This window comes from Corvus moneduloides, chromosome 10, assembly GCF_009650955.1.
Source record: "Corvus moneduloides isolate bCorMon1 chromosome 10, bCorMon1.pri, whole genome shotgun sequence".
Classification (NCBI taxonomy): Eukaryota; Metazoa; Chordata; class Aves; order Passeriformes; family Corvidae; genus Corvus; species Corvus moneduloides.
The window spans coordinates 5,878,748-5,903,071 of record NC_045485.1 but is presented as its reverse complement, the minus strand read 5'-3'; the positions used below and the strand labels follow the sequence as shown (position 1 = coordinate 5,903,071).

General features: G+C 49.3%; 1 protein-coding gene across 2 annotated transcripts; it reads left to right on the top strand.

Annotated features, from left to right (window-relative positions):
* Positions 1-224: 224 nt before the first annotated feature.
* ITM2C (integral membrane protein 2C) lies at positions 225-24,324 on the top strand. 2 transcript variants are annotated; one of them, XM_032119429.1, is made up of 6 exons: positions 225-419; positions 14,570-14,707; positions 16,646-16,834; positions 17,133-17,243; positions 20,599-20,749; positions 21,989-24,324. In XM_032119429.1, the coding sequence occupies exons 1-6, from the start codon at positions 267-269 to the stop codon at positions 22,078-22,080; spliced, it is 834 nt and encodes a 277-aa protein (XP_031975320.1). In that variant the 5' UTR covers positions 225-266; the 3' UTR covers positions 22,081-24,324. The 2 variants fall into 2 exon arrangements, with proteins under 2 accessions (XP_031975320.1, XP_031975321.1); XM_032119430.1 differs by having other exon boundaries at positions 226-380.

The window sequence follows — 24,324 nt, the reverse complement described above, 5'->3', positions numbered from 1 at the left end:
ACTGACCATGCCGCACCCCCAGATCCCGGGAACGCCGCTGCACCCGCTCCGTGTCCCGCAGCCGCAGCCGGTCAAAGCGGGGACGGCCGGTGGCTGCCGGGGGCGCTGCGGGCAGCCAGGTCCCCGCGGGCGGCTCTGCGGCCCGAGGCTCGCCCGGCGCCCACGGCGGGCTCGGTGCGGCGGGGGCCGCGCGGGGGCCGGGGCGGGCGCGGCGCGGCCCCTCCCCGGGGCGGTGCCGGGGCCGGCGGCGGCGGAGCAGCGGGGCCATGGTGAAGATCGGCGTCCAGCAGCCGCCCGCGGCGCTCAAGCCGGACAAGGAGAAGGAGAAGGCGGCGGGGGGCGATGGGGCGGCGGGCGCTGTGCTGCTGCCCCCGGGCGCCGTGAGTGGGGCGGGGGCGAGGGGCGGCGGGAACCGAGGGGTGCGTGTGGTGTGGGGCTGCTTTGGACAGGCACCGGCAAAAGTGTCCGGCTTTACCCATGTCTCCGGAGGCTTCGTGGGCACCCGAAGTTTGGAGAAGTGGGGAGGGGAAGGGGCAGGGTAGTGGCGCCGTGGCGCGAGCAGCCGTCCCTGGGCACGGGAGTGAATGTCCAGCGCAGGCAGTGGCGGCAGAACTCATCCCTTTGGGTGGCTTAGCCTGCGGGAATGTAATTTGGGTTTGGTCATACATGGGTGGATTTCAAATCCTAACATCTCTGAAGTCTTAGGGTTGGCATAGGGAAGAGGCAAGAGGAGGAAAACAGATGGTGCTGGAGCAAGATGAGAAGCAAGGGGCTAAGAGCACACAGCTCGGTAGATGCTTTGCAGATGGGAGTTGACACGGTGATGTGGAGTTGCTCTGCTGGCTTCAGGTAATGGGTAGGAGAGGGGAACACAAGGGGAACGAAGGCACTGGAACATCCGTTAGCAGATGCAGAACATGGGCTGGGGATGGGATAGAGTTGTGTGGGTCGCTCCCGGACTGTGCGAGCCATGGCCAGGCGCTGTCGGGCAGTGCTGGGCATGTGCCAGGAGTGGTACGGCCACTGCCCCTATAGAGGACAAAGAGTGAACCGGGCACTGTTGTGTTTGGCAGGAGTTGGGTGTTTCTGAAGTCTCTGGTGCTGGAGAAGCCCACTTGGCAGCCCTGCTGCGAGGGTGGACCTGCCGGGTGAATACCACGCTGTGTAGTGTGAGTGTGTTGTCCTGAGGTGGGCCTGACCCACGGCATTGCCTTGCCTTGTTACAGCACTTCCATTTCAGAGGAGTCCTAAATGGCATTTCTGTATTCCTCATAAATCCTTAGGCTGTGCATGTGGTCTGACCATTTACTGAACCCTAATATCTCTCTGACTCAAAAAACAATGGGGGAGCTGTGGTTTTGCTCCATTCCTGCAGCAGTGCAGTGTTCCTCCTCATGTGCCTCACCAAACAAGTGGGAATTACCTGCCCTGGAGAACTGCTCTGCAGCAGGGGCTTCAGGAGACTGCTCTGTTCTGCGGAGTTCAGGGAGTCACACCGTGATGATCTCTCCCATCACACCATGTGCGCGCAGCTCTCGGCTGTGCTACCAGGGTCTGAGTGTGCTCAGTCTGTCACGATTGCATCTGTTAATCTCACACCAAGGAGCTCTACAGAGACCTGGGGGAAGGTGGCCAACTGTGACCTCTCGGTGGTTTCCTGACTGTATTTCCTAGTTACAAACTAAGGTGCTGGTTTTCTTCCTGCCTCTGATGTCTAACCCTGGAAAATGACTGTCACACTGGACTTCCAGCTCATCCTGCCATTAAACTAGCTTTCCACAGCCAGGAACTCAGTTCTGTTGATCCTGCATGAGTTCAGGCAGGATCCGTCTCTTTCTCATGAGCACTGTGAGAAAAGCAGTTTAAAAAGTAATAAAGTAACAGAAGCTTATTTCTGTCATTAGTGCTGCCAGATCCCAGCAATCAAAATTATTCTGATTCAGGTCCTGCCAGATATGTGAAATTGGCTTAAGTAGCAAATAATAAATTTTGGGTTTTTTACATTGCCTTGGGCCTCTCTCTGACTCCTGGGAGGCATGGTGGTGTTCTTTTAAGCCCACCTTTGTGAGCTACAAAGGAACTTAAAAACATGAATTTAGAACAAAGGCTCTTCAACAGTCTCTTGATTCCAGCAGACAGACATGTAAGAACATCAACGTAAGACCCATGAAATAAGGGCAGGAGTGGGTTACAGTGAGTCTGTGCAGCATGAGGATGTCCAGGGAGCAGCACATCGCTGACATCAGGTGGCCTTTTCCTGATGATGTTTTTCAGCCTATCTGTGACAGTGGATTCTTTGGTGTGCTTGGGCTTAGCTGGACCAAGGGGACGTGCTGCTTTGTAAAACATCCAGCTTGTGGCATTGGTCTTGCCGTAGCCAGGCTTTCTTGCCATGCTCCCGCTCCTGCTGCCAATAATTTCTGTCTGCGTGTGTCTTTCTCTAGCTGCCTTGCAGCAAAATGGCATTGGTGACATGCAAACAAGATGCTCTGCATTCTTCTCCTCTTTGATCTCATAACTTCAATCCCAGTGATAGGAGCCAGAGCTGGGAAATGATTCAGCGGCAGCTTCCGCAGCCTGTGAATTTTGGCAGGTGCTCGGTGAATGCAAAGATGCGGCAGGCAGGAAGATGTCTGTGATGCTAATGTGTCCTGAAAAGTAGTAGGTGAGGAGTCGTGACAGCAAGCTTGCATGTGCTGAACCTTGTTTCTCCCCTGCACAACTTGGCTTGAATTGGAAAGAATATGCATTTTAAACTCCTGTCAGAAAAATTCACATAATTTTGAGACTGTTGCAACATTTTAAGAGCTTAGAGAAGAAACAGTCTTGTCATTAGTAGGAACTGTGGGGCTTGTAGCAGCCTTGAGCAGAAGGCAATTTGAGGTTATGCAGCCAGTAAAATAATGTGTTGTGTTCATTGGAAAATAGTTTTTCAGATGCAAAATAGTATTCAGTGAGTTTTAATTGAACTCCATATTTGCAGTCTGAAATGGAAATAAATATATAGGCTGTGTCTTCAACTGCTCTGGGAAATACGCTCCTTATGATTGTGATGGATGTTGAAAACCACAGGAACCAAGTAAAACTGATGGCTGGAGCTCTCTAGTCAAAATGTAGGTTGGGTTTTTTGGGGGTTTTTTATGATCCCTTGTGCACCCCTCTAATACTAGCTCATTAGTTGGCAGAGACAGCGCAAGAGCCAGAGGTGAAGGGGTTTCATGAAAGTCTTCTGCCTCACCAGGTGTAGATGAAAGTACTGGAGGGCAGAGGCAGCTCTCAGCCCCTCTCTCTATCCATAGTGGACTTTGGCTGCCCCACTGCCCCAGCCAAGGGCTGTGCCCAACGTTCCATGCTTCTGGCTGGGGGGATTGTGCCTTACAGCCAGTGCTGCAGCACAGGCTGGTGTCCGAGGGGACGGGGTGGTTTGCAGGCAGGGGGAACACATCTGTGTGATCCAGGGACTGCTTTCACAGAAACCTGTTATCCTGCCTCTGGGAAAGGCTGTGCTGAAACAGCTTGTGCAGTCCTGTTTGTCGCTGGAAGGATGAGCATCGAAGGCAGGACAGTGTTTGCTCAGGTCTGGCTGGTGGGAGAGGAGGGCTTTACGGGCCAAGCAGGAGGACTGGGAGAGCTCTCTCCATACCCACAGGCATGGTGAGCCTGCTGGAAGCACCTTGGCAGTGGCTCATAGGCCCGGGGGCTGCGAGGGGCTTTCCAGGGCGCACACAAAGGTGTCTGTGCGGTGTGACTGATGTTTTGCTCTTGGTTGGTTGCGGTAATACTGGGCTTTGATTTTGTGCCTTTCATCCCATCTCCATTCCCAAAGTCTTGACAAGACTCGGTGGTCTTTGGATCACACCCTTCCTGGTTGTATGGAGAAGTTTCCCACAAGGAGCTGCTTGCTGCCTGGCACTGGATCCGTCCAACCCTTCTGTGTCCGTGTGGTCTCTTTGTAGCTGCACCTCAGGACTGCTGTCTGGTGGGTGTCTCAGCTCCTGGCTGATGGCTGAGCTGCCCCAGCCTCCTCCTTGTTGCCACAGCTCCCACACCCAGCATGGTTGCCCTGTGTGACAGAAATAGCAGGGCAAAGCCTGGAAACCCAAGGGGAGCACATTCCCTGAGGGGTATCTGCCCCTCTGGTGCCCCGGAAGCTCTGTTCCCTGTGACTGCCCTTGCACAGCTCCCCAGCGAGGAGCAGGTCTGCTCTAGGTGTGGAGCTCTTAGCAGGCAGATAGTGCCTCACTGCTGGGGCTGTTGCTGTGTCCCTGCTCCGCTGCCTTTCCTGATGCTCAGCTGGGCACAGTGAGCTGGGAATGCTTTGCATTTGCCTGAGCAAGCCCAAGAGGATTAGTGCTTCATGGTGGCAGCAGGACAGGCAGCAATGCCACTTCTGGCTTTCCCAGGGGTTTTGGTGTACCTTGAGCAGTGATGCTCCAGAACTGGGTTCCAGCTCAGGGGACAGGTAGAGGAGCAGTGGCTCTTTGGGCACATAAAGCAGAGTCATACCAGCCTGTGGACGGTGCTGTGCCAGTGCAACGTTGGGCTTTGTGAGCGACTTCTTTGCAGAATATTGTGAGGTGGGAGACAGATGGCAAGGGAAGAGGATGTGAGGAAAAGTCTTTTAAAGAGGCTTTTTCACAAAGCAAGCTATAAATTCGGGGGGGGGGTGGGGGGGAACTCGCTGGCAGCAGTGTGGATTGATTGTGCTCATTGACATGTTTGCAGGCTTGAGTCCAGGCTGGAGGCTCTCGAGCTGTGGGGGTTCTCACCGTGTTCAGCCTTAGGGAGCTGAATATGGTAGATCCTAATTTTAAGGAGCAGCCTCCTGTAGCAGAAGGTTATTCCTGGTCTTTGCCCCACCCTCCTATAACCACTTGGGCTGAAGTGATGACTTCTTTTTGTGGCCTGTACAGAGTTATCAGCTTAAAGAGAAGCATTGTCATTTGGTTTGGGGTCTCTGTGGTTTGGGGATGCCTTGGAAGCAGAGGAAAAAGTCTTGAGTTGGAAAAAAAAAAAAATGTCTCTGGACCCTTGCAGGATCTGCTATAGTGAAATACTAGACTTCAGTGTCTTACTGGACTCTGGACATGAATATTTGATATTCCAGCTGAGCATGACAAAAGATCTGGCTAAAACTGGTGGAGGGATTAGGACAGAGAATGTCTATTCCAAGCAGAAACATTATATATGCAACTGAATTTTGAAACATGTAGCTGTCTTTCACCAAAGAGATGTAGACTGTAGAGCTGGAGACAGAGGAACTGGAAATATCTGTCTAGAGGTATGTGTTCTCCCAAAGCTGGGGGAGAGCCGGAGCCAGCCTGGCTCTGCATGGAGGAGCTCTTCACGTGGGAAGAGCCTGTTGCATTTGCCCACTTTGGGCACAGCAGCTTTGGTGGGGTTTTTGTGGCAAAACACAGAAAACCAAGAAATACCTTTAAAAAGTAGAATTTCAAAGGGTACAAATGAACCAAAAGTAAGTATGGGGCAGAAGCTCTGCTGCACACCCTGCACGTGTGAGTGCTGCAGCGCTGCCCATCCCGTTGCAGGACAGGGGCCTGCCGTGCGCTGCTGGAGGAGCCCTGGGCTCTGCGGGGATGAGCAGAATGCTGCCTCACCCTGTTGCTCCATGCTGCTCACTGGCTGTCCAGGGAGGGTGGCCTGGCAGGTGTGTATGGCTGTCTAGAGAAGGGAGCTGCATCCAGCAGAGCACTGCAGCCAGGTCTGGAGAGATGGAGGATGAGGGGTCCTTATGCGCCGCTCTGCAATTCCTGATTTTGTGGTGCCAAATGTTTGCTTGTTACCAGGTTTACAGGAGAGGGAACAGGCATTTTCACTTGTAGACGGGTATTTTCTTCCCAAGTGATGTGCGAGAACCTAGGAATGTTTTGGGGTTTTTTAATGCCAGTGTTACCGTTTGAGGGAGGACTGTGTGAGGGTGCTGGGTTTTTTCACTCATCTCTCTGCACTTGCTTTTCAGAGTTGTCTTCCTTGGTGCCATGCCCTACCTTTGAAGTCAGTTTGAACAACAAAGAGAAGGGTAAATTTGCCTCCTCTCTCTTGCTGTTGTTAAACTAGACACCATTTATTTGTGGCGAATTTTCAAGTGTAGGATTGACTGTCAGAGTTTTCCTATGCTGTTGCTGGGAGAAGAGATAATTGCTGTCAGTGTTCCGAAAGGGAGCAGTGACTTCATTTTATGGTGTGACACTGTGTAAGTCCTGATTTTCAGGGAAGAAGCAAATGCTATAACCTGAAGTCTGGTTCCTTGAAGATGATTGAACTTGACCTCCAGGAGATGCTGGACTCTGCCCCTCTGCTCAGAGGGATCAGTGCAGGTTTCTGGCTGTGACTGCCCCTCTTGTCTGCAGAACCAGCAGAAGGCAGGCCCTTAGGTGTTCTTGGGCATCTTGGACATGGCTGTGTGCTTTCTTCCAGTTTTTGGGAATCCGTCACATCTAGAGGAGGAGTCAGGAGAGACAGTGCTGGCTTCATTGGCCACAGCCAGATCAGCAGGGCTTGGCTTGCTCTTGGTGAGATCCAGAATGGTTGATTTGACCATCTCTGCCTGCTTTGACTGTGGAAGTTCTGAGGTGGGTGCTGTGATTTTAAACTGTACACACCTAAAAGCTCTCCAGACATGGAGCTGTCTAGGAGAAGCAGTGTTAAGAGCCCAGTGGCAGTGTCCCAGTGAGTCCTGGGCCCAGCTGTTGCTCAGCTCTGGTGCTTCATTAGCATCCAGAGGCTATTCTTACCAGGCTCTGAGCATCATGTTGAACAGAGAGGCAGGCAAAGAGAAAATAAGCTAGAGGTGAAAAACTTCAGGTGAAATAATGTGAAACCCTTTGATGTGTCTTTTCGCTGTTACATTTTCTGCTTTCAAATGTGTTGATGCAGCACCCAGTTCTTCACACCTCTTGCAAAACCAGCCTCTGTCTCTCTTGGCTTGTGCCCAGGGCTGCCTGGGCCACTTGAATGTGTTGGTAGGTGGGTTTGTTTTACGTGGGAGCAATTGTATATAGTTGCAGTCTGGGAAAAGGGGTGTGTGTCCTGCTCCCATGCCAAGGGACAGCTCAGCACTTCGGTGGGGACTCAGGCTTGTGGCTTGCTTCTTCCAAGCCATGCATGATGGTAGAAGCAAACAGACTGGTTTTGGTAGCAGCTTCTCTTCCCTTCACCTGGGAGGAGAAGGAGGACTCAGTTATACCAAGAGCAAACTGAAAGCTGATGGCATTTCCTTACCTCAGTTTTGCAGTGTTCTTGAATATTTTTGGCATTTGTGAGAGGTCTTTCAAGGAGTCAGGTGTCTGCCCACCTGATAGGTCTTTACCTTTGAGTCAAGTCTCTCTTTAAATTTGCCAACCTCTCCGTTTAAGAGCTTCCCCTATTCCCAGAGCAGCTGCTCTGCTTCGCTCTTGCTTGAGCTGCCTTTTGCCTTTCATCACTCTAGAGAGGTTTTGAGACCTGATGCCAAAGCTTAACCTCCATTCTTCTCCTGGGGAAAATTCCCATTCTTTTAATGCCACCTCCCACTTCAGGGAGTCTTTTGTAAAAAAACCCTGAACAACCCATGGCCTTCATATGGCTGTGCTGGCTCCTTCCCTTTCCCAGGTGAGGTCTGCCCAGGTGCTCCAGAGCCTTTTAGCTGTGCTGTTGGAGCTGCTCCGTGGCAGGGACTGACTTTCCTCATCGTTGCAGTGAGTGGCTTGGAAATCAGGCTGTGTTTATCAGAATCAGTATTTTGGCAGTCAGGCTGTTAAAAGCCCAGGTCGGGACATTTTTTTGCCACTTTGTCACAGCTATTTATTTTCTCTTTGCCTGCCTCTCTGTTCAACATGATGCTCAGGGCTTCAGCTGTGAGCCTGGTAAGAATAGCCTTGTTTTTACAAGGGGCTTTGTTGGCTCTGCTAATGCTCTGAATGGTTGTACTCCTGGGAAAAAGGAGAGGGAGGCTGGAATCATTCCAGCTGGAAGTTGTTGTGCCTCTGCCAAAAAAACAAAATAAAAAAAATATGGAAATTAATTCCTCACCCCTGTGCAAAGAGGGAGGAGAAACAGCCCCTTAGTTCCAGAAAGGGATGAAAAAAGGATAAAAGAGGGGGATTTATATCTCTCTTGCTGATGAGGGAGAAGGAAAATATGATCACTGAGTGCTTAGGAGCTCCCACATGCTAGGCTGCATTTTTAACATCCTGCTGTCTTTGTCATACAGCAACAAAGCTGGGGGTTTTAATTAGCCAGTGGTTGTTTTTGATATTCTAATTTCTAGTGCTGTGAAGTGACTCCTGAGGCAGGTGGCTTTGTTGCTAGTCACGTGCTGTGGTGTCACTCAAAGGTGTGATTAGATTCATTTATTGCAACTTTTTTGCCTTCAGCTGTGATAGTGTCTTAATTACAGGCTTGCTTTTGGTTTTTCTTTTTTTTGCTTCCAGGCATCTTTGAGTCCAAAAGTCAGCAGTTGTGTTCTCTGTGGAAATGCTGTCGGGTGGCCGGTGCAAGCACTGCTCAAGGACTGTGAGCAGGGACTTTGGTTGCCTTGGAAACTGTGTGCCATATATATGTGTGTGTGTGTGTTCCTGTCTGTGTATGCATGCACATGTTCCCTTTTCTGACCTAGAGCATCAGAAATGCTCTTCAGCCTGGAAGGGCTCTCTTTCCATGTGTGGGTTCCCTGAGAGGCCTCTCATTGCTGGTGCAGAGCATTGACCCCTCAGCCAGGGAGGTTGCTCAGGCAGTCTTCCCCCATGGGCTCACCTGGTATTCTCCTCATTGTGCTTCCTCTCCTCTCTCCAAGCATAACTGCTCTTGAGGACAGGGCTCTTTTGTTTGTCTGGCACAGGAGCCTTCTTTGGAGTGTTCTGATGGATGCCAGGATGCCTTTGCTGTGGTATTTTACCTCTCTGTTCCTCTCCATTGTCTTGTCTTCCTTCATCTGCCTTTTTCCCTGTGTGTAGTGTCTCACCTCCCTTCTCCAGAGCTTGGCAGGTGCTCCAGTCTGGAGCCTGCATGGCCACCCCAGCTCGCTCTGGCCATCCCTGGGGACTCTCCACTTCTGAGCTCCCCTATGTTGGAATTCCTGAGTACAGACATGGTTGTCTTTGGGAGGCAGCTCTGGATTTCTTCACCTTACAGTTTATCCCACAAACTCTCCAGTGCTTTTCCTGGAGCAGGGGAGCAGCAGTAAGTGCTGGCAGTGCCCAGCACCTGCAGGTAGTAGGGGTGCTGGCAGTGGGGTGGGTGGATGAGAGGGCTTTGCTTCATGTGCAGAACAAGCAGGCTCTTGGTACAGGCATGGGGATCACTTTCCCAAGAGGTGACACTCAAAGCTAAGCCATCACATCAGAGGAGAGGTCAGTCCATTCCAGCTTACACCTACTGTGGCAGCACTGCAGTTTTCCAGCAATCAGCTGTGGGGTTTTTCCACTTGAAGTCAGTGGAGGTGCCACTATTGCAAGTCCTTATGTTTTGTAAGGCAGTAACTGATTTTGCTGTGAATATGGGACTTGATGTGCTGGAGGTAGAGACCTTGAACTGGTTTTTTTTTTTCTTTTCCCATAGTCCATATTGGCCTTTTGTTACCAGAAATGGATAAACAGCAGGGTAAGGTAGGTTGTTCTGATGAGGGTTTCTTGAGTTTGGAGCCTGCATCCTGTGAGGAAGCCATGGCAGTGTCTGAAGTTCTCAGTGCATCAAACGTTGAGAGCTCAGGCTGCTGCTCCCTTGAACAACGTCCCAGAGAGTGATGACATATTTTAGATGGCACTGCTCTCCAAACTGCATCCTTTTGCACTGCATTTCTCTCCTCACTTGTCAGTCATCAAAATCACATCTACTATTTTTAGTCACCCCATGCTTCTTTTCCTGTTGGGGGTGTATATTTAGACACCTGCCAATCTCTGTCCCCTGTTTGTCAGGTTCTGCTACAACCTAAAATGAAAAATTTCAAACCCGTGTGTTTCAGAAATGCAGGAAAAAGGGTTTGTGGAGGACCCAGAGCTGTTTCCGCAGCTGAAGAGGCAGAAAAGGGCCATGAGCTGAGCCCATCTCTGCTGAGGCAATGTGCGACTCAGGAAGGGATCAAGGCATTACCTGACACCTTTAATATTCTCACTTCTGTCATCTTCAGCAAGACATAGGTGATGAAGGAGCAGTAATGTCACATTTCTATTTTTATAACCTTCTACTGTATTAATGAGAAATTCTAAAGGCAGCATCTCACCAGGTATGGTTCTTGTGAACAGCTCCTCCAGTGTTGTGTCCAAAGGCTCGGTGCTGTGAAGTTGGAGGGGTGGCTCAGCTGTAGGTGCCTGGAAGGTTTCCTTGCTCTGACTCACTGTGGCTTTTGATTTCCAAACCTTGGACCAGACATCGTGCCCAGCCAGGCTTCTGTCCCCTACCCCCTTGTAGGAGAACTGTTCCTTAACCATTCAGTACCAAACAGGGATAACAGGACACCAGCCATTTTCATCATGTCCTAGGCAAGACCTGAAATTCCAAAGAAAATCCACAAAGACTGCATTAGGACTTTTCTCTCCCCCTCAGGCTACTTTCAAGCCTCCTCTACCCCAGGGTCTGTATCATCCTTCCATCTTTTCCCATTTGGGTATTTGCTGCCTGTGCTCTGTTCCTGTGCTGGCCTCATGAGCCAGCAGGGCACTGAGTCATAGTGAAGAGCCCGTTTTATCCAAGGAAAGGAACTCCTTTTTATATTCCAATATCCTGTCTGCTGCCAGGCACTGGCTTGAGTGTCTGAAAGCAATCGTGCTTGCAAACTGGAGCAGAATCAGCATGTCTGGTAGCTTAGGCTTGTGCGTGGAGCTGCCTCTGACTCTTCCCGGCGGAATGAAGGATTAGCAGGACAATGCCAGGCAAAAAACCAAGATGTGCAGGTGCTCTTTATGACAGGTGGGTGCTTTTTCCCCCACTGCCCATGCAGGGGAAGAAGAACTCTACCCACTGCCTCTTCTGAAATTGTCCACTGGAAAGGGAGCTGGCCCAGCTCTTTCTGTGGGGTCAGCAAAGTGGCAGTGCCAAGAAAAATGGAGCAAAGAAAGGATCACTACATGGAGTGTCAGTGTTTCCCTGGCCTGAAGTGGCAGTGGGGTACTCTGCAGAGCCAGGGATCTGTCTGTGCATCCTCCCCACATGCACATCTGTAGTGCCTGGAGCGTGGACATGCTGCCCTTCTGCCACTGCTGTTGCTTTTCCTTCTCTTCATTCATGGAGAAGCAAATGAATGTCCTCTGCACAGACCAGGGAGGGGAGGAAGGGCCTTATGTTCATTTTTGTGTAAAATATGTCCAGCTCTTGGAATATTGTGTTTAAAACAACGAAAAGCGGAAGGCCCCTTTACTCAGCTGCAATACCTGTCCCTGCCTTTGCCCAGGGATGGTTTTGACCCCAACCTTTGCCAGTCCTTTTGGTCAAAAAACCCCAGGCTTGATCAAGGCAGAAAATTAGTAAGATGGCTTGTTGCAAGCAATGTGTCTGATTAATGAATCATCTGGAATATTGTTAAACATCTGGTGAATGTACAGTGGTTTTGTGTGTTAATATTTTGATATTTGTCCTTTGGAAATGCACGTCTTGAAGGCTTGAACTGCACTTCCGGAATACTCTGCTGCTGAGTCTGATTCTCCCCTTGCTGGGGAGCAGCAAGAAGAGATGGAAGTCAGCTGTGATGGATTTCTGGTTTTTAGAGTATCCTGTTTGTAAATAATGCTACTGCAGGGAGGGGGGGTCCTGTGGGAAAGGAGGTGTGTAGCAGCATGAGCAGGGCAGCAGCCTGTGGAACAAGCTTCTTGGATTTTTCCAGGCTGGTGAAGATTGGTTATCCTGGGTGAAGAGCTGTTAGAGCAGAGTGTGCACTGCTCCACCCATGGGCTCTCAGTGCTGGGGATGCCTCCAGCCCAAAGCCGAGGTGCAGACTGGCATAGCTGCTTTTAAATTGTCGTTTATTCAGAGTGATAAAGGCTGGTGGCCTTTTCATCTGCTGGGCTGGGGGATGGAGACACACATTTCTAGTGAGGTTTTTCCAGGCGATTTTTATGCACTATTTTGCAGGACTGTGCTAACTGTTCCCCTTGGCCTGGTTGGCTGCATTTTTAACCTCACTTAAATTTCTGCTCCATCAGAATGGTTGCTGTTGATTTTTTTCTTCCCTCCCTCAGAATCTGAGGGTTTATTTGGGTTTTTTCCCCAAGTGTTTAATAACTTCTTCCAGAGCAAAGCTCTGCTTTGCTTCTCCCACCTTCTCCCAAAACGCAAAGCTCGGGCATTTTTCCTGAAGCCAGAAATGTTTTATAGGGAGCAGGACTCATCTTTGGCAGTGAGAAGTGGGATGTCTCCCAGTGTCTTTGGTCATGAAAAGAAGATGGAGCCACCCTAGCAAGTAGCAAACCATTGAGGGCTTATTTCCCCATCCCTACCATTCTTCAAACACAGCTTTTCTTTCAGTGGGAGTATTTTTTTTTTGCCCTTTGAGTTGCTGTGTCCTTATGAACCCTCTGTCCCAGCCCTGTATGGAGTTAGCACTCGCAGCCCGCCGTGGAAGTGAGCAGTGCATTAACCGTCACGGCAACCTGGCACCTTTTGCATATGGTTCACTTGCAGAGCATTAAACATTTTCTCAGCCTTGCTTCAGTGTCTGGACATCTTTTCCTTCCTCTTAACCCCCACTGTCTCCACTCTTTCTGTGATGACAAGTATCTGGGGAAAGCTGTTTCTGTGAAACACTTGACATCCAGCATTACTTTCCTGTCCTAGCGGTTCATGTCAGAGAGCCTTTAAACTTCTTCTAGTAATGTGATTTCTTTGTTTCTTTTTTTCTGTTCTTTGTGGTTTGTCAGAATTGCTGCCCATTGCCTGCCGAAGGAGAGGGAAAATGTGATATTTTTCAGCTTGCTCATCCCTTTATTTGCTGGAGGAGCAGTGGCAAACTGATTACAGTGATCCTTCAGTGCAGAGAGCTGGTGGTGAATAGAGGTGCTGTGGATCTTTCAGCAGCTGGGAAGAAGGAGAAATAAATGTAGATTAATTTCTCCTGGAGGTGTGCTGGAATTGTAGCTCCCCCAATGCAATTTGGTCTTGGCAGTTATCAGGCTGAATGTGGCTAGGAGTAAAAAAGTCAGTATCTGGAGGAGCCCATTGGCTGGGAGTGGAGCAGGTAGGAGAGGGGCTGCGGGCTCCTGGCTCTGCCCCTGTTCTGCATCTCAGTGGACCTTAGGTGCAGGGGGGGAGGAGCAGGGAATCCCTACCTGCCAGGGTCCCCACAAGTGCCTCCGTCATGCTGGGGTGTCCCAGCCTGGGACAGGAATGATGCCTCCAAGCCTGGCATTGAACTGCTGCTCTTGCGAGGGCTGCTCCAAGGTAGGGAAAGGGGAGAGAGGTGTTTGCTACCAGCTCAGCTGGGCAGAGCTGGTCTCATGCTACCAGGCAGGGACCCAGGGACCTCTCCCGTTGGGGCTTCAGCACTGGCACCACCCCGTGGGTCTTGGCTGTGTTATTCTGGAGAAACATCTCTTCCTTTAAGAAGTGATGAACCTTAGAAATGAGAGGTTGATGTTTGCTTTTCACTCTGTTCCTCCCGTTTGTACCAGTCTCGCAGTAGCTGTGGGGAGAGTGTCTGTCTAGTCAAACACATCAGATCACAAACTGCACAGAGGGAGTTAATCTGCAAGAGCCCTCCCTGGTGCCTCTCTCCCCTGCCTGCCTGCTCAGCTGAGGGCAGCTTTCAGCTCTTCTGTGTGGAAACTGGGGCATCTCTGAACCAGCTTCTTTCATCTGCTTCTGAAAGGCCTTACATCCTCCTGCCTAACATTTTGAAGGGTTATTTTGGTAGTAAAAACAAGAGCATCATAGGTTGGGATGAGCTGTTTCCAGGAGGTGACCCTGCCTTTGCACTGCCCTCTGTTTTCAGCGCTGTGACAAGGTGAGCTGGCTACTGTCTATATAGATTGGGCAGCACTCTGAAAAGGACAGGTATGTTTTCTTTTGATGTTCTGTCCATATTCCTGGGAGCTGGAATGTGCTTGAAAATGAAGTTGAGATCAGCCCATCTGTTTGTGTCAGCTCACCCCAGCAGGGCCGGGAGGTGCCTCTCTGGGACCAGTAATTCCCACCACAAAAATTTCCAATGAGAAGTTCTGCCAAGAGTGGCAGCATTTCAAAAGTGTTTGACTATAAGTACATAAATGCTGTTACATTCAGTAGCCAGGAACTCTTAGTTCCTGATTTTTTTTTTTTTTTTGGTCAATCTTTATCACCCTCTGAAACAAAGCTTGTCTTTGTTCTGAACAATTGGTGGGAAGCTGATTATACATCTGTGTATGTTCACACACACACATGCTTTTTTTTTCAATACATACAAATATATATGTATATAATGAATCTATTTTATATATATGTGTATCTGGGGTAAGGAAGGCAAAATGCTCAAGTGTTTTACTGTTGTGAGATGTGAAGTAGCTTTTCAGGGTTCATTGCACAGCATGAAGCCTTTGGATGAAACAGCAGATTGCCTGGTGCCCGGGGGCAGCAGCTGACGGGTGCTGTCATTCCTGTCTCGCAGGAGGAGCCGGCCCCCATGGCGCAGGGCCGCAGGTCATCGCTCAGCGGGGTGTGCTACCTGACCATGGGCCTCCTCGTGCTGCTGCTGGGCCTGGTCTTTGCATCGATGTACGTGTACAGATACTTCTTCATCACCCAGGTAGGAGTGTCTTGGGGAGCACTTCTGGCTCATCAGCCCGAGCAGCCAGACCACCTCTGAAAGAGGTGGTGCTGGTTTTTGTTGCCCTGCACTGTGGTAACTCAGGAGCCACGTTGCTGGGCACTGCAGATGAGGCATTTCTTAAGTAGTAGGCTCAGGCTGATCTCCATCCCCAATGCCAGGAAGGGCCTTCCAGAAACCCTCCCCTTCCCTTATGGTTTTGGTTTGCTTGCTTTCTAACTCCATAAAAATATCCTGCCAGTTGTACCTTTTTAACCCCCCGTCACTGCTGTCCAGGGTACGGCAGTCTGAGAGCATGGCTTGTGAGAGGGGAACAAGCCTGGAGAGAACGGGGTGGGTACAGGCAAGGGAACAGCTTTTTGCAGTAGGTTTTGTAGGCTCTAGCACAGAAAAACTCTGTAGGTGTAACAAAAATAGGTGCTGCTATTAATAAAGCAAGCAGAGAAGTAAAAAGTAAGTGGGAGATCATATAGAACGTAAGCCCTCAAGCCTCCATTAAATTCAGCACCTTTTCTTCCACATAGTCTTTGCAAAGCCTGGCTTGGCCTGGCTGAGGCACTGGGCTGGCAGCACTGTGGAGGGTCAGAACACAGGGAATGAGACAGGGCAAAGCTGCTTTTTGAGGAGGAAACTGCTGAGCTCTGGCTTGCTGAGTGTTTAGCCAAGAAACCCCAGAGCATTGATTTGCACCAGAGCCCTCGCTGTTCCGTGGAGTGGCTATTAGTGAATGAGTTCTCCCAGGACCACTGCTGCCTTCATCTCTGCAGCCAGCACGTACCCACTCAGCAGAAGAGTCTTTGTATCTACTAGTTTTCTCCATAAATTTCCTTGCTGTCAAGTTAATTTGCAGTCTTTGTTTCAAGAATCATCAGTGCTTTATTACCTGTTCTCATTTACACCTGATCTGGAAACACTGTGACAGCCCCAGGGCTGCTCCCCCCTCACACACACCCCTGTCCCAGTGTGAGGGTACCTGTCACAGGGCTTTTGGTGGAGGCACTTCCCTAGAAGCAGCCCTGGCCCTAAGGGAAAGGTATCGGCCTGGCTGTGGACAGTGTTCAGTCCATCACCCAGTCAATAACCTGCTCTTGGCACATGCCAAATGGCTCTGAGAAATGTCTTCTGGTCCATTTGGGGCCACCTGGTGTCACCCCAACTGCTGCCTGTGATACCACGTGGCAGCTTATATCCCGTCACACGGTCAGAGATGCTATGAGGAGCATGGCAGTGGGACCTTCGTATCTCAGTCTGCCATGGCTGCAGTTCATCCCTATGATCCTCATGCTCTAACCTGATTGCTCACTCTGCATTAGCTTTTTTGCCCATACGTTGTGCTTCTGGAGAATCACGGAGTCATAGAATTGCTTGGGTTGAAAGTGACCTCAAAGATCATCTCCTTCCAACTGCCCTTTCATGGGCAGGGACTCTTTCCAGGTTGCTCAGAGAGCAGCAGCTCCTGTTTTGCTGTGAGGTGAATCCACTTTGTTTTGCTGCATTTGCCACTCCAAGATACAAGAGCCTCTGGAAATGATGCTCTGCTCAGCTCAAGTTTCTATGCTTCCTGTAGAAAAATGCAGTTACTGGAAGCCATGGCTATGGAGAGACGTGAACAGCCTGGTTAGGAAATTTAAGAGCTTGCAGACAGTCAGTTTGACTTTCTGAATTACTCCTTGTGAAATCCCACAGGGAATTCTTTATTCCTTTTGGACCTGGCTAGCATGAAGTGGGATGGGGTCATTTCACAAGAGTAGTTTGCACTAGGTTCATCAAGAATGTTTTCTGGTAAAAAGATTGATCTTGAAATACCTTAAAGCATCTGATGAATGTTTTACCCACTATGGGTAGGCTCCTTGCCATGTTTGCTGTAGCTGCTGGGGGAGGGGTGTTTTGTACCTCTGCCTGGATGTGTCCCCACAGCTGCCCCGTGAGAGCGTGTTCCACTGCGGTGTCCTGTACGAAGACTCGCTGTACTCACCCTTCAAAGGGCAGCTGGAGCTGCACGAAGATGTCAAGATTTACATTGAGGAGAACTACGAGCAGATCAACGTCCCAGTGCCCCAGTTTGGAGGGAGCGACCCTGCAGACATCATCCACGATTTCCAGCGAGTAAGGAGCTCCTGAGGCCTTTGGGGGCACAGCATGGGGCTGAGCTGGGTGCACCCGCTCTGTGTTCGTGGCCTAGCACTGTCACTGTTGTCATATACATCCATGATGGTCTTATTACTGAGCTGTCCTCCTGCCCAAGACCCTCTCTGAGTTTTTCCAACCCATTCTACTTGCTTGGTAGGGAGGTTTGTTTAACACAGTTTCCTGTCTTCCCTGAATTCCCTCTTTTCACCCATTTTCACAGTCGCATTTCATTGCAGAGGGGTTCAGTTGTGTAATTTCTGTGCTTGGAATGCAGGGTCTGACAGCGTATCACGACATTACGCTGGATAAGTGCTACGTCATCGAGCTGAACACCACCATCGTGATGCCCCCTCGCAACCTGTGGGAGCTGCTGGTCAACGTGAAGGTACAGCTGCAGTCCTGCTTGTTCTGCGTGCTTTCCTTGAGTTGGCTCCTGGGTGCCAGCTGGCAGCTCCTGGGAAATCAAAACTGCTGTGTCTGGGGAAGTAAGCCTTGCCCCTGAGTCTTCATGTAGAGTGAAGGCTTCAGCAGGTTTAGCTGAAATACTGATTTTGCAGACAGCACAGTAGCACTGGCATGATGATCAACCTGACCAGGGAGCATGGAGAAGCAGGAGATTCCTTCCCTGTGGTGTTTACTGATTGTAGGAATCAAGGGAAAAAAGAAAAAATTCCTGCCTTTCACTCTTGCCATGGTTTCTACTGTGGCTTGCCACTTGCAGAGCTCTCAGTGTCCCTTGGGGAGGAACAGGCCTTCAGCATTCACCTTTTTGGGGGAGAATCTGTGCTGCCCTCCCTGCTGTGCTGCAGCACCAGGCTTTGGCTCATGCAGTTTTGCTCACAGCCAGCATTAATTGGGTTTAGTACCAGCGATTTTGTTCAGTTCAGAAGCCTGTGCTGCTGAAAGCAGCCATCTTAAAATAGAATACTCTTTAATCTTCACAGCAGGAAAAAAGCATACCATTTTTCAGATTGCAAAAGGTACATATTTGTCTCAGTCTTCTGCAGGTAAATCAAGGCACTGAGCCTGGGTCTTTTATCACTCCTATGAGGGTTTGTTTAAAAGAAAGGGGGAAAAAAAGACAATCTAATTTTTACTCTTTCTTAAATTCTCTTTGCTTGCTTTCTGCTGTGTGCAGTGTGGTGAACTTTGCAGCAGTTAAGCTCAGAGGCAAGCAGTTATGCCTGGAGAGATGCCTGATCTCCAGTCCCTGTCAAACTCCCAGTTTGCTTCCTAGCAGTCCTCACAATTTCATGCACTGTGACTGTCTGGCAAATGTGCTGAGAACCCTGCTGGGGTGCAATACACATTTACTTACAACTTGCTCCAGACATGTCACAGCTTCTGACCGTGGCAGGTGACCAGTCCCTGGGGCAGAGGGAAATGGAAAAGGCAGGATTACACAGGCTGAGAGAGAACAACTGAGAGATTGGGAATGCTGGTCACATCCTAAAATAACAGATAAAAACTCATGGTCAGTGAAAATGATGCATTGTCATTGAATTTAAAAAGGGGATAACAATACAATTAAAGTGGTCTTATGTGCTTGAAGAGCCCAAAGCAGGTGTGGGTTTAAATAACCTCCTAATTATTGAGATGGGTGTCCAGTAGTGTCCAGTCTGCCTGACGAGGCTTTAACCTGTACCTTAGAGACATTTTTCTAAAGTGGTTAGCTTGGTTTTGGGCTCAGAGAAAGCTTTTCACCATGAGGAGGACAGTGAAGCAGTGGAACAGGGTGCCCAGGGAGGTTATGCTGCCTCCTTGAAATTCTTGAAGGTTTTCAAGACCAGATGGGATAAAGCTCTGAGGTCCCTCCCCAGCTGAATTAGTTGTGATCCCGTGGGCCTGTAATCTTCATGGCCACATGTGGGGGGCGCTTTGCTGGTCAGGCAGAGAGCTCAAGTTTCTTCCTGCTGCAGGGAGGATCTTTATGACCTTATGACTTGCCCCACTGCTCAAAAGTGCTGCTTTTTGAATGCTGGGTGAGCTTTGTTGGTCCTTTGACTTGGAGATTTTTGCCTTCTCTGTGTCTCTGAATGCAGTCAAGTCCCAAATGAATGAGACTAATTTCCAGCAGAAAGTTTGGTTCTGGAGCTGTTTGGTGACTGCAGTCCTGTTTCTAGAATCAAATCACAGTCTAGCAATTAACACCAGTGGTTTGCTCCAGCAGACTGGGGTAGCACGGGGAGTTGGTGAGCCTCCTTTGCTCTTTCCTTCCGGCCAGCGTGGTGCCAGGGTGCCCCTTTGCAGAGTGGCTGCCACATGCCCTGTGCCTGCTTCTTTCAGGCTTTATTCTGTACAGGTATGACAGTTCAGTGAATGGGCCTGCGTCAGAACAGGCCTTCTCCTGTGATGGAGGAGCGGTGATTCCCCCTTCACCTGCCACAGATATTTAAATCTGAGACAGTGAAGAAACTGGATTGTGTGCTCTTGGCTGTTACCCTGAAGGCCCCTGCCAGTAACTGCATGTATCTCATGGCCTTCCCTGCATTCTCCCCCAGAGAATCAATAATGGGATTTCTTGCAGAGCTGTTGTGTTAGTGCAGTACAAACTGGCACTAATTGTCTAATCCTGCAGCGTTAGAGGATGGCCTTATTGATCCACCTGGCTGTGCCAGCCCAGCAACACAGCGCTCAGTTAAGCTAGTGTGTTTCCAGATATGTCTCTGTGGAGATAACCAGTCCTGGGAAACAGAAGAGGTGGTATTTGAAATGGTGCTGCTATTGCTTGCTTTTCACCTTGATTATGCTTACCTTGGCCCCAGAGTCTGACAGTTCTTTTATTTCTTTGACTCTTAATGAAAAAGGACCAGAGGTGACTCTTTGCTTCATGATCTAGTTAGCATCTACTCGCAAGTGCCCCCTGACCCAAGCTGCACTTGTTACACAGCTGTTTGTTGCTACAGCAATGTCCAAACCTGAAAGATGCCCTGAGCACCTGGGAATGAGCTTGCAGAGAGTCTCCAGTGCTGAGCTGATCTCTTTCCTGCAGTGAAAGATGTGACCTCCATTCCTGGGGTGCATGTAGAAACCCCATTTTTTCCATCCCCTGGTAGCTTTCTGCCATGACACCCCTCTCATCACCCTGCTCTTCCTAGTGGCCTCTACCCCAACAGCAGGGATGTCACTGCCCCAGACATTCCTGGGGCAGTGAAAGTGTGTGGAGAGCTCAGTTCTTCTCTGAATGTGGTGCCCATGGCCCATCTCTAGTCCCCGTTCCTGTGGGCAGTAAGGGCAGGACATCATTGTGGCCGTGCTGAATGGACCAGAGAGGAGGGGGGAGTGTTGGAATCTGAGCTCGGCTGGTGGTTGTAGGTTTTGCCTTTTGAAGTAAATGTAAAATGCACATTTCAGTGGAGTTTCTGGAATTTTGGTTAAGCTTTTATTCCTCTCCAGATGGGTTTCTTGTACTCTCAGAGTTACAGTTTTGGGCATCCTGCTCTAAAATTTGGGTCAGTTTATAACAGGGTTGATCCTACACTGACTTCATCCCCCATGTGAACATTCCATTTTTGGATCTAATCTGTTTTGTGTGCACCGTGCTAGCTTCAAGGGACAGTTTCCTGCAAGGACAAGGACACATGTTAACTGGCCTCAGTAAGTGGAGCCTGAGCCTTCCAACAGTGAATGAATTTTCTGCAGTTTGGTTGTCCATGGTGCTCTGCATGAAACAGTTGCATCCAGGGAGGAGATTATAGCGGTGTTTGTGCCTTATTTTGGTGGAAACCGTGTCGTTTCAGAAGGGGACATACCTGCCTCAGACGTACATAATCCAGGAGGAGATGATCGCCACGGAGCACGTCAGTGACATGGAGCAGCTGGGCTCCTTCATCTACCGCCTGTGCAGCGGCAAGGAGACGTACCGGCTGCGGCGGCGCGGCGCGCGCAGACGTGAGAGCCCTGCCTTGTCCTGCCTCACCCCACATCACAGCCCCCTTTGGCTGCTTCAGCCATGCTGGCCTCTTCATGGCCAGAGGGGGGGTTTCCCTGTGGGTGTTTCCCTTGAGGTGTTCCCCATCCAGTTAATCTAAACTCAACTGCTGCAAGTGGGTGCTGACTGCAGTGTTTCTGTCATCCATCAGCCTGATAGAAACTTTGCAAAAATGGCTGCAGGAGCCAGCAATTCATTTACACATGGGCTCCTGGGGCTGAACTAATAGCAGTGCTGTTGGGAACTGTTTGGAAAATTTCCCTAATGAAGGCACCCGATTCAGTGGTAGCTATTCAGAGCAGATTAGATCTGCAAATTGTCTTTAATTAATTAAGTTCCTAATCGTATGGAAAACATTGTGGAGAGGGAACATTGGACTGTGTAAAAATGATTTCATAGAAGTCAGCAATATGTACCTTATATTCAAATGGTAACATTGCTCCAAAATACTCTTTAATACCAGTATTTGTATTAATTTGCTTTTAAGGTATACTTAAAGGCTCACCTGAAACATGGACCTATAGTCAGTTGGGTTTGGATCTCTGGGGAAGCTTCAGGGTGCCGAGGTCACCATGGCTGTAGCTGACGGTGCTTTCCCAATGGGAGCTGCACTGACATGGAGGAACTGCTGGCACACACTGGTTGTTGCTCCCATGGAGCCCTGGCACGGTCCTGCTTGTCATTGGGGCACCACAGGTTTGCTGTAAGGGGGGGAGGAGCTGCCTCACAGAGCTGCCCAGAGCTGAGGACCTGCCTTTGAAGGGCGTGGGGAAGCATTACCCAAGGCCGGGGCCATAGCAGGATCAGGCACGCAGGGATACAAACAGCTGGAGAGGAAGTGGCTATTTTAAGCACTTCTTGGCTGCATCCAGGGCTGTGGTCTGTACCAGCCTGTGACTTCTGCTGATTTCTTGAGGCTTTCTGGTCTCTGAGATAACACTGAGATGCTGTCAGCTGAAACCAGCTGTTTCCAGATGACTCCTTCAGCCTATGACAGCTCTTACTGGAGGACTATATCCTAGAGAAGATTGTTATTCTTCCAAAGACCAGAAAATGCTGCTTTCCATATGGGCTGTGTTGTTCCTGCATTTCAGTGTTCAGAAGTTGCATCTCATCTGCTTTCCTTGCCCTCCTTGCTTTGTTTCTTACGGATTATCATTCGTTGATTCACCTCTCTCCTTTCTTTAAATCCCTTCTAGGTATCAGTCGACGTGAGGCTGGAAACTGTCATCGTATTCGTCATTTTGAAAACACTTTTGTGGTCGAAACTGTTATCTGCCAAAAGTCATGAAGCCACTCTCCAGATGTAACCTTCCTTGGCTTTGCTTGCACACACATGCACACACATGCTCTCAGCCCTCTCTTTAGACATGGTAATCTGGCTACTTTTTATACTCCCCCCAGCTTGTGCAGCTCTAGCCTCTGGGGTCCTTTGTGGCCCTTCCTTCCCTGCTACCTACCCAAGACATTTGCTGGGCTTAAATTTACACAGTGGTCAAAGATAACCTGGGGGTAGATGCAGCTTCTTCCACACCACAGGATGGAAATCTCTTTTGGGAGCAGGTTTAGGTAGAAGGGATGGCTGAGAAATAGGAATGCTGGGAATAGGTGCTCTTTTCCTGGCTGAGCAGTTTCAGGCTGGGATATTGCTCTGATGCTGCCTTGGCACTGGGAAAGAGGGTGTATGCACAAGAGGAGGATTTCCATTTTGGTGCTGATGTCATGACCTAAACCAGGTGCACTGAGGAAAGGTAAAGTTGTGAGGCTACAGACAGGGCAATTTGGAGAGCTCAGCAGAGGGAAGGTTTCTGCCCAAACCATGCTGTGGTGGTCCCATTTTGCTGTGTGTTGTCCCCTTGAAGACCAGATTTTCAAACATTGAAAGCAACTCCTGTGTGCTGTTTTTGTGACCTGCTCCTCCTGAATGTGACATGGCTCAGCTGAAAGTGCAGGGGGTCCTGGGGGGTGTCCAGGGCAGGCAGGAGGACAGGGCAAGGGGCAATGAGGTGGGTGGGGGACGACATGAATGACACAGCATGTCTCTGCTCTCCAGCCACAAAGCAGAGGGTGAAGTGCATGGCTCTGTAGCCCTTTCTCTAACACACAGTTGCAGCTGCTATGGATCCTGGGCAGATTTGCTGTCACACTGCCTGAGTAAATAGAGGTGTGTCTTTAATGCAAGATTCTAATGCCCCACTGATACACACCATCTGTAGTCTGTGGCTGCAGGTGGAGCCTCATGTCTGTCCTGGCCAGCTCTGCTTGCTTGGGAGGATGAGTTGTTTTCACATGGATCCATCTTCCTGAGTTGTGTGTGGATGGGGTGCCATGCCTGCACACCAAGTGGTGTCAGCAGCAGAACTGATAGTTACTGGCAAGTGAAGAAGGAGATTTTTGAAGTCTTTTAACAGTGTGTATTCTTGTGTGACTCCTCCAGTGGAAGCTGTTTTGATAGTAATCACTGTAATCCAGCTGTGTATCGCATTATCTGCAGGCACCATTGTGGTACAGATATTGATACAAGGCAAGATTCAGCTGATCAATATACTGCAGAGAGATTGTTTGAACAAAACTGCATTTCTATTGATCATTAGAAGAATTGCAGAGTAATTAAATATTCTTCCCTCTGTTCCATATAGTTAAAACTAATTAGGTTCTTGAAATGCAGGCAGTTTTTTGGCTTGAAAGAATGGGGTGAGTTTCCACTTGGCACATTCTTGTTAATTGGTTTCCAGCAAATCTGGACTTGTTCACCATCTGTTGAAATGAGTTTGTTGTTTTGGAAGAGGAAGGATAAAGTAAATGCAAGTACAGTCATTAACTCAGCAGAACCAAAACACAAAATTAATATATTTTAAACTTTTGAGTGTTAATTCTATGAGTTAATTACGTGAAAACAAAACAGGATATCACGATGGCCATCTAATGCAGTAGGAATTAGTATGTCCTTAGAGGCTGAGTATTTATTATTTTATACAAACATAGCTATAAACATTAATTTCTATCAAGTAGAGGAGGACACTTTGGTTTCATTCTGCTTTAAGCTTGATGTAAAATGAAGAATTACCAGGGGTTGATATGGAAAGTTTCCCACTGCCAGATGGGTATTTAGTTTTCTAGCATTGTGTTTTCCCAGCAATAACTTGCTGCTAGCCCCAGCCTTTAATTGCCAAGAGGATGACAAGAAGTGGGTCAGAGAATTGGTTCACTTAATGGAAGTAACTGGTAAATTTAAGCCCTGCGTTTCTCTTCATTTCTAGAAGCCTAAGCCTGCACTCAGGTGAGCATACAGGCCTCTTCCCCTCCCCTCTGGTTCTGCATGATTTAACTGGTCATTGGATATGCTAACTGTGCAATCCCCCAGCTGTAAGGACAAACCTTGGTTCTTTAGGATGAACTAATGTGGTCACTGTTCCATAGGATGAGAAGGCAGTTGTCTAGAAAGAAAACGTAAGATGCTTTGTATATTTTGTCTGGTGGGAATCTTACTTCTTAGAAAAAACCCATGGGATAATAAAATCTTTTACCTCTGATA

Excerpts from the sequence above, each read along its gene's own strand:
- ITM2C (XM_032119429.1), top strand. The coding sequence starts at position 267 with ATGGTGAAGATCGGCGTCCAGCAGCCGCCCGCGGCGCTCAAGCCGGAC. Across the intron at positions 16,835-17,132 it reads TCATCCACGATTTCCAGCGA|GGTCTGACAGCGTATCACGA; the intron begins GTAAGGAGCTCC and ends CTTGGAATGCAG. Across the intron at positions 17,244-20,598 it reads AGCTGCTGGTCAACGTGAAG|AAGGGGACATACCTGCCTCA; the intron begins GTACAGCTGCAG and ends GTGTCGTTTCAG.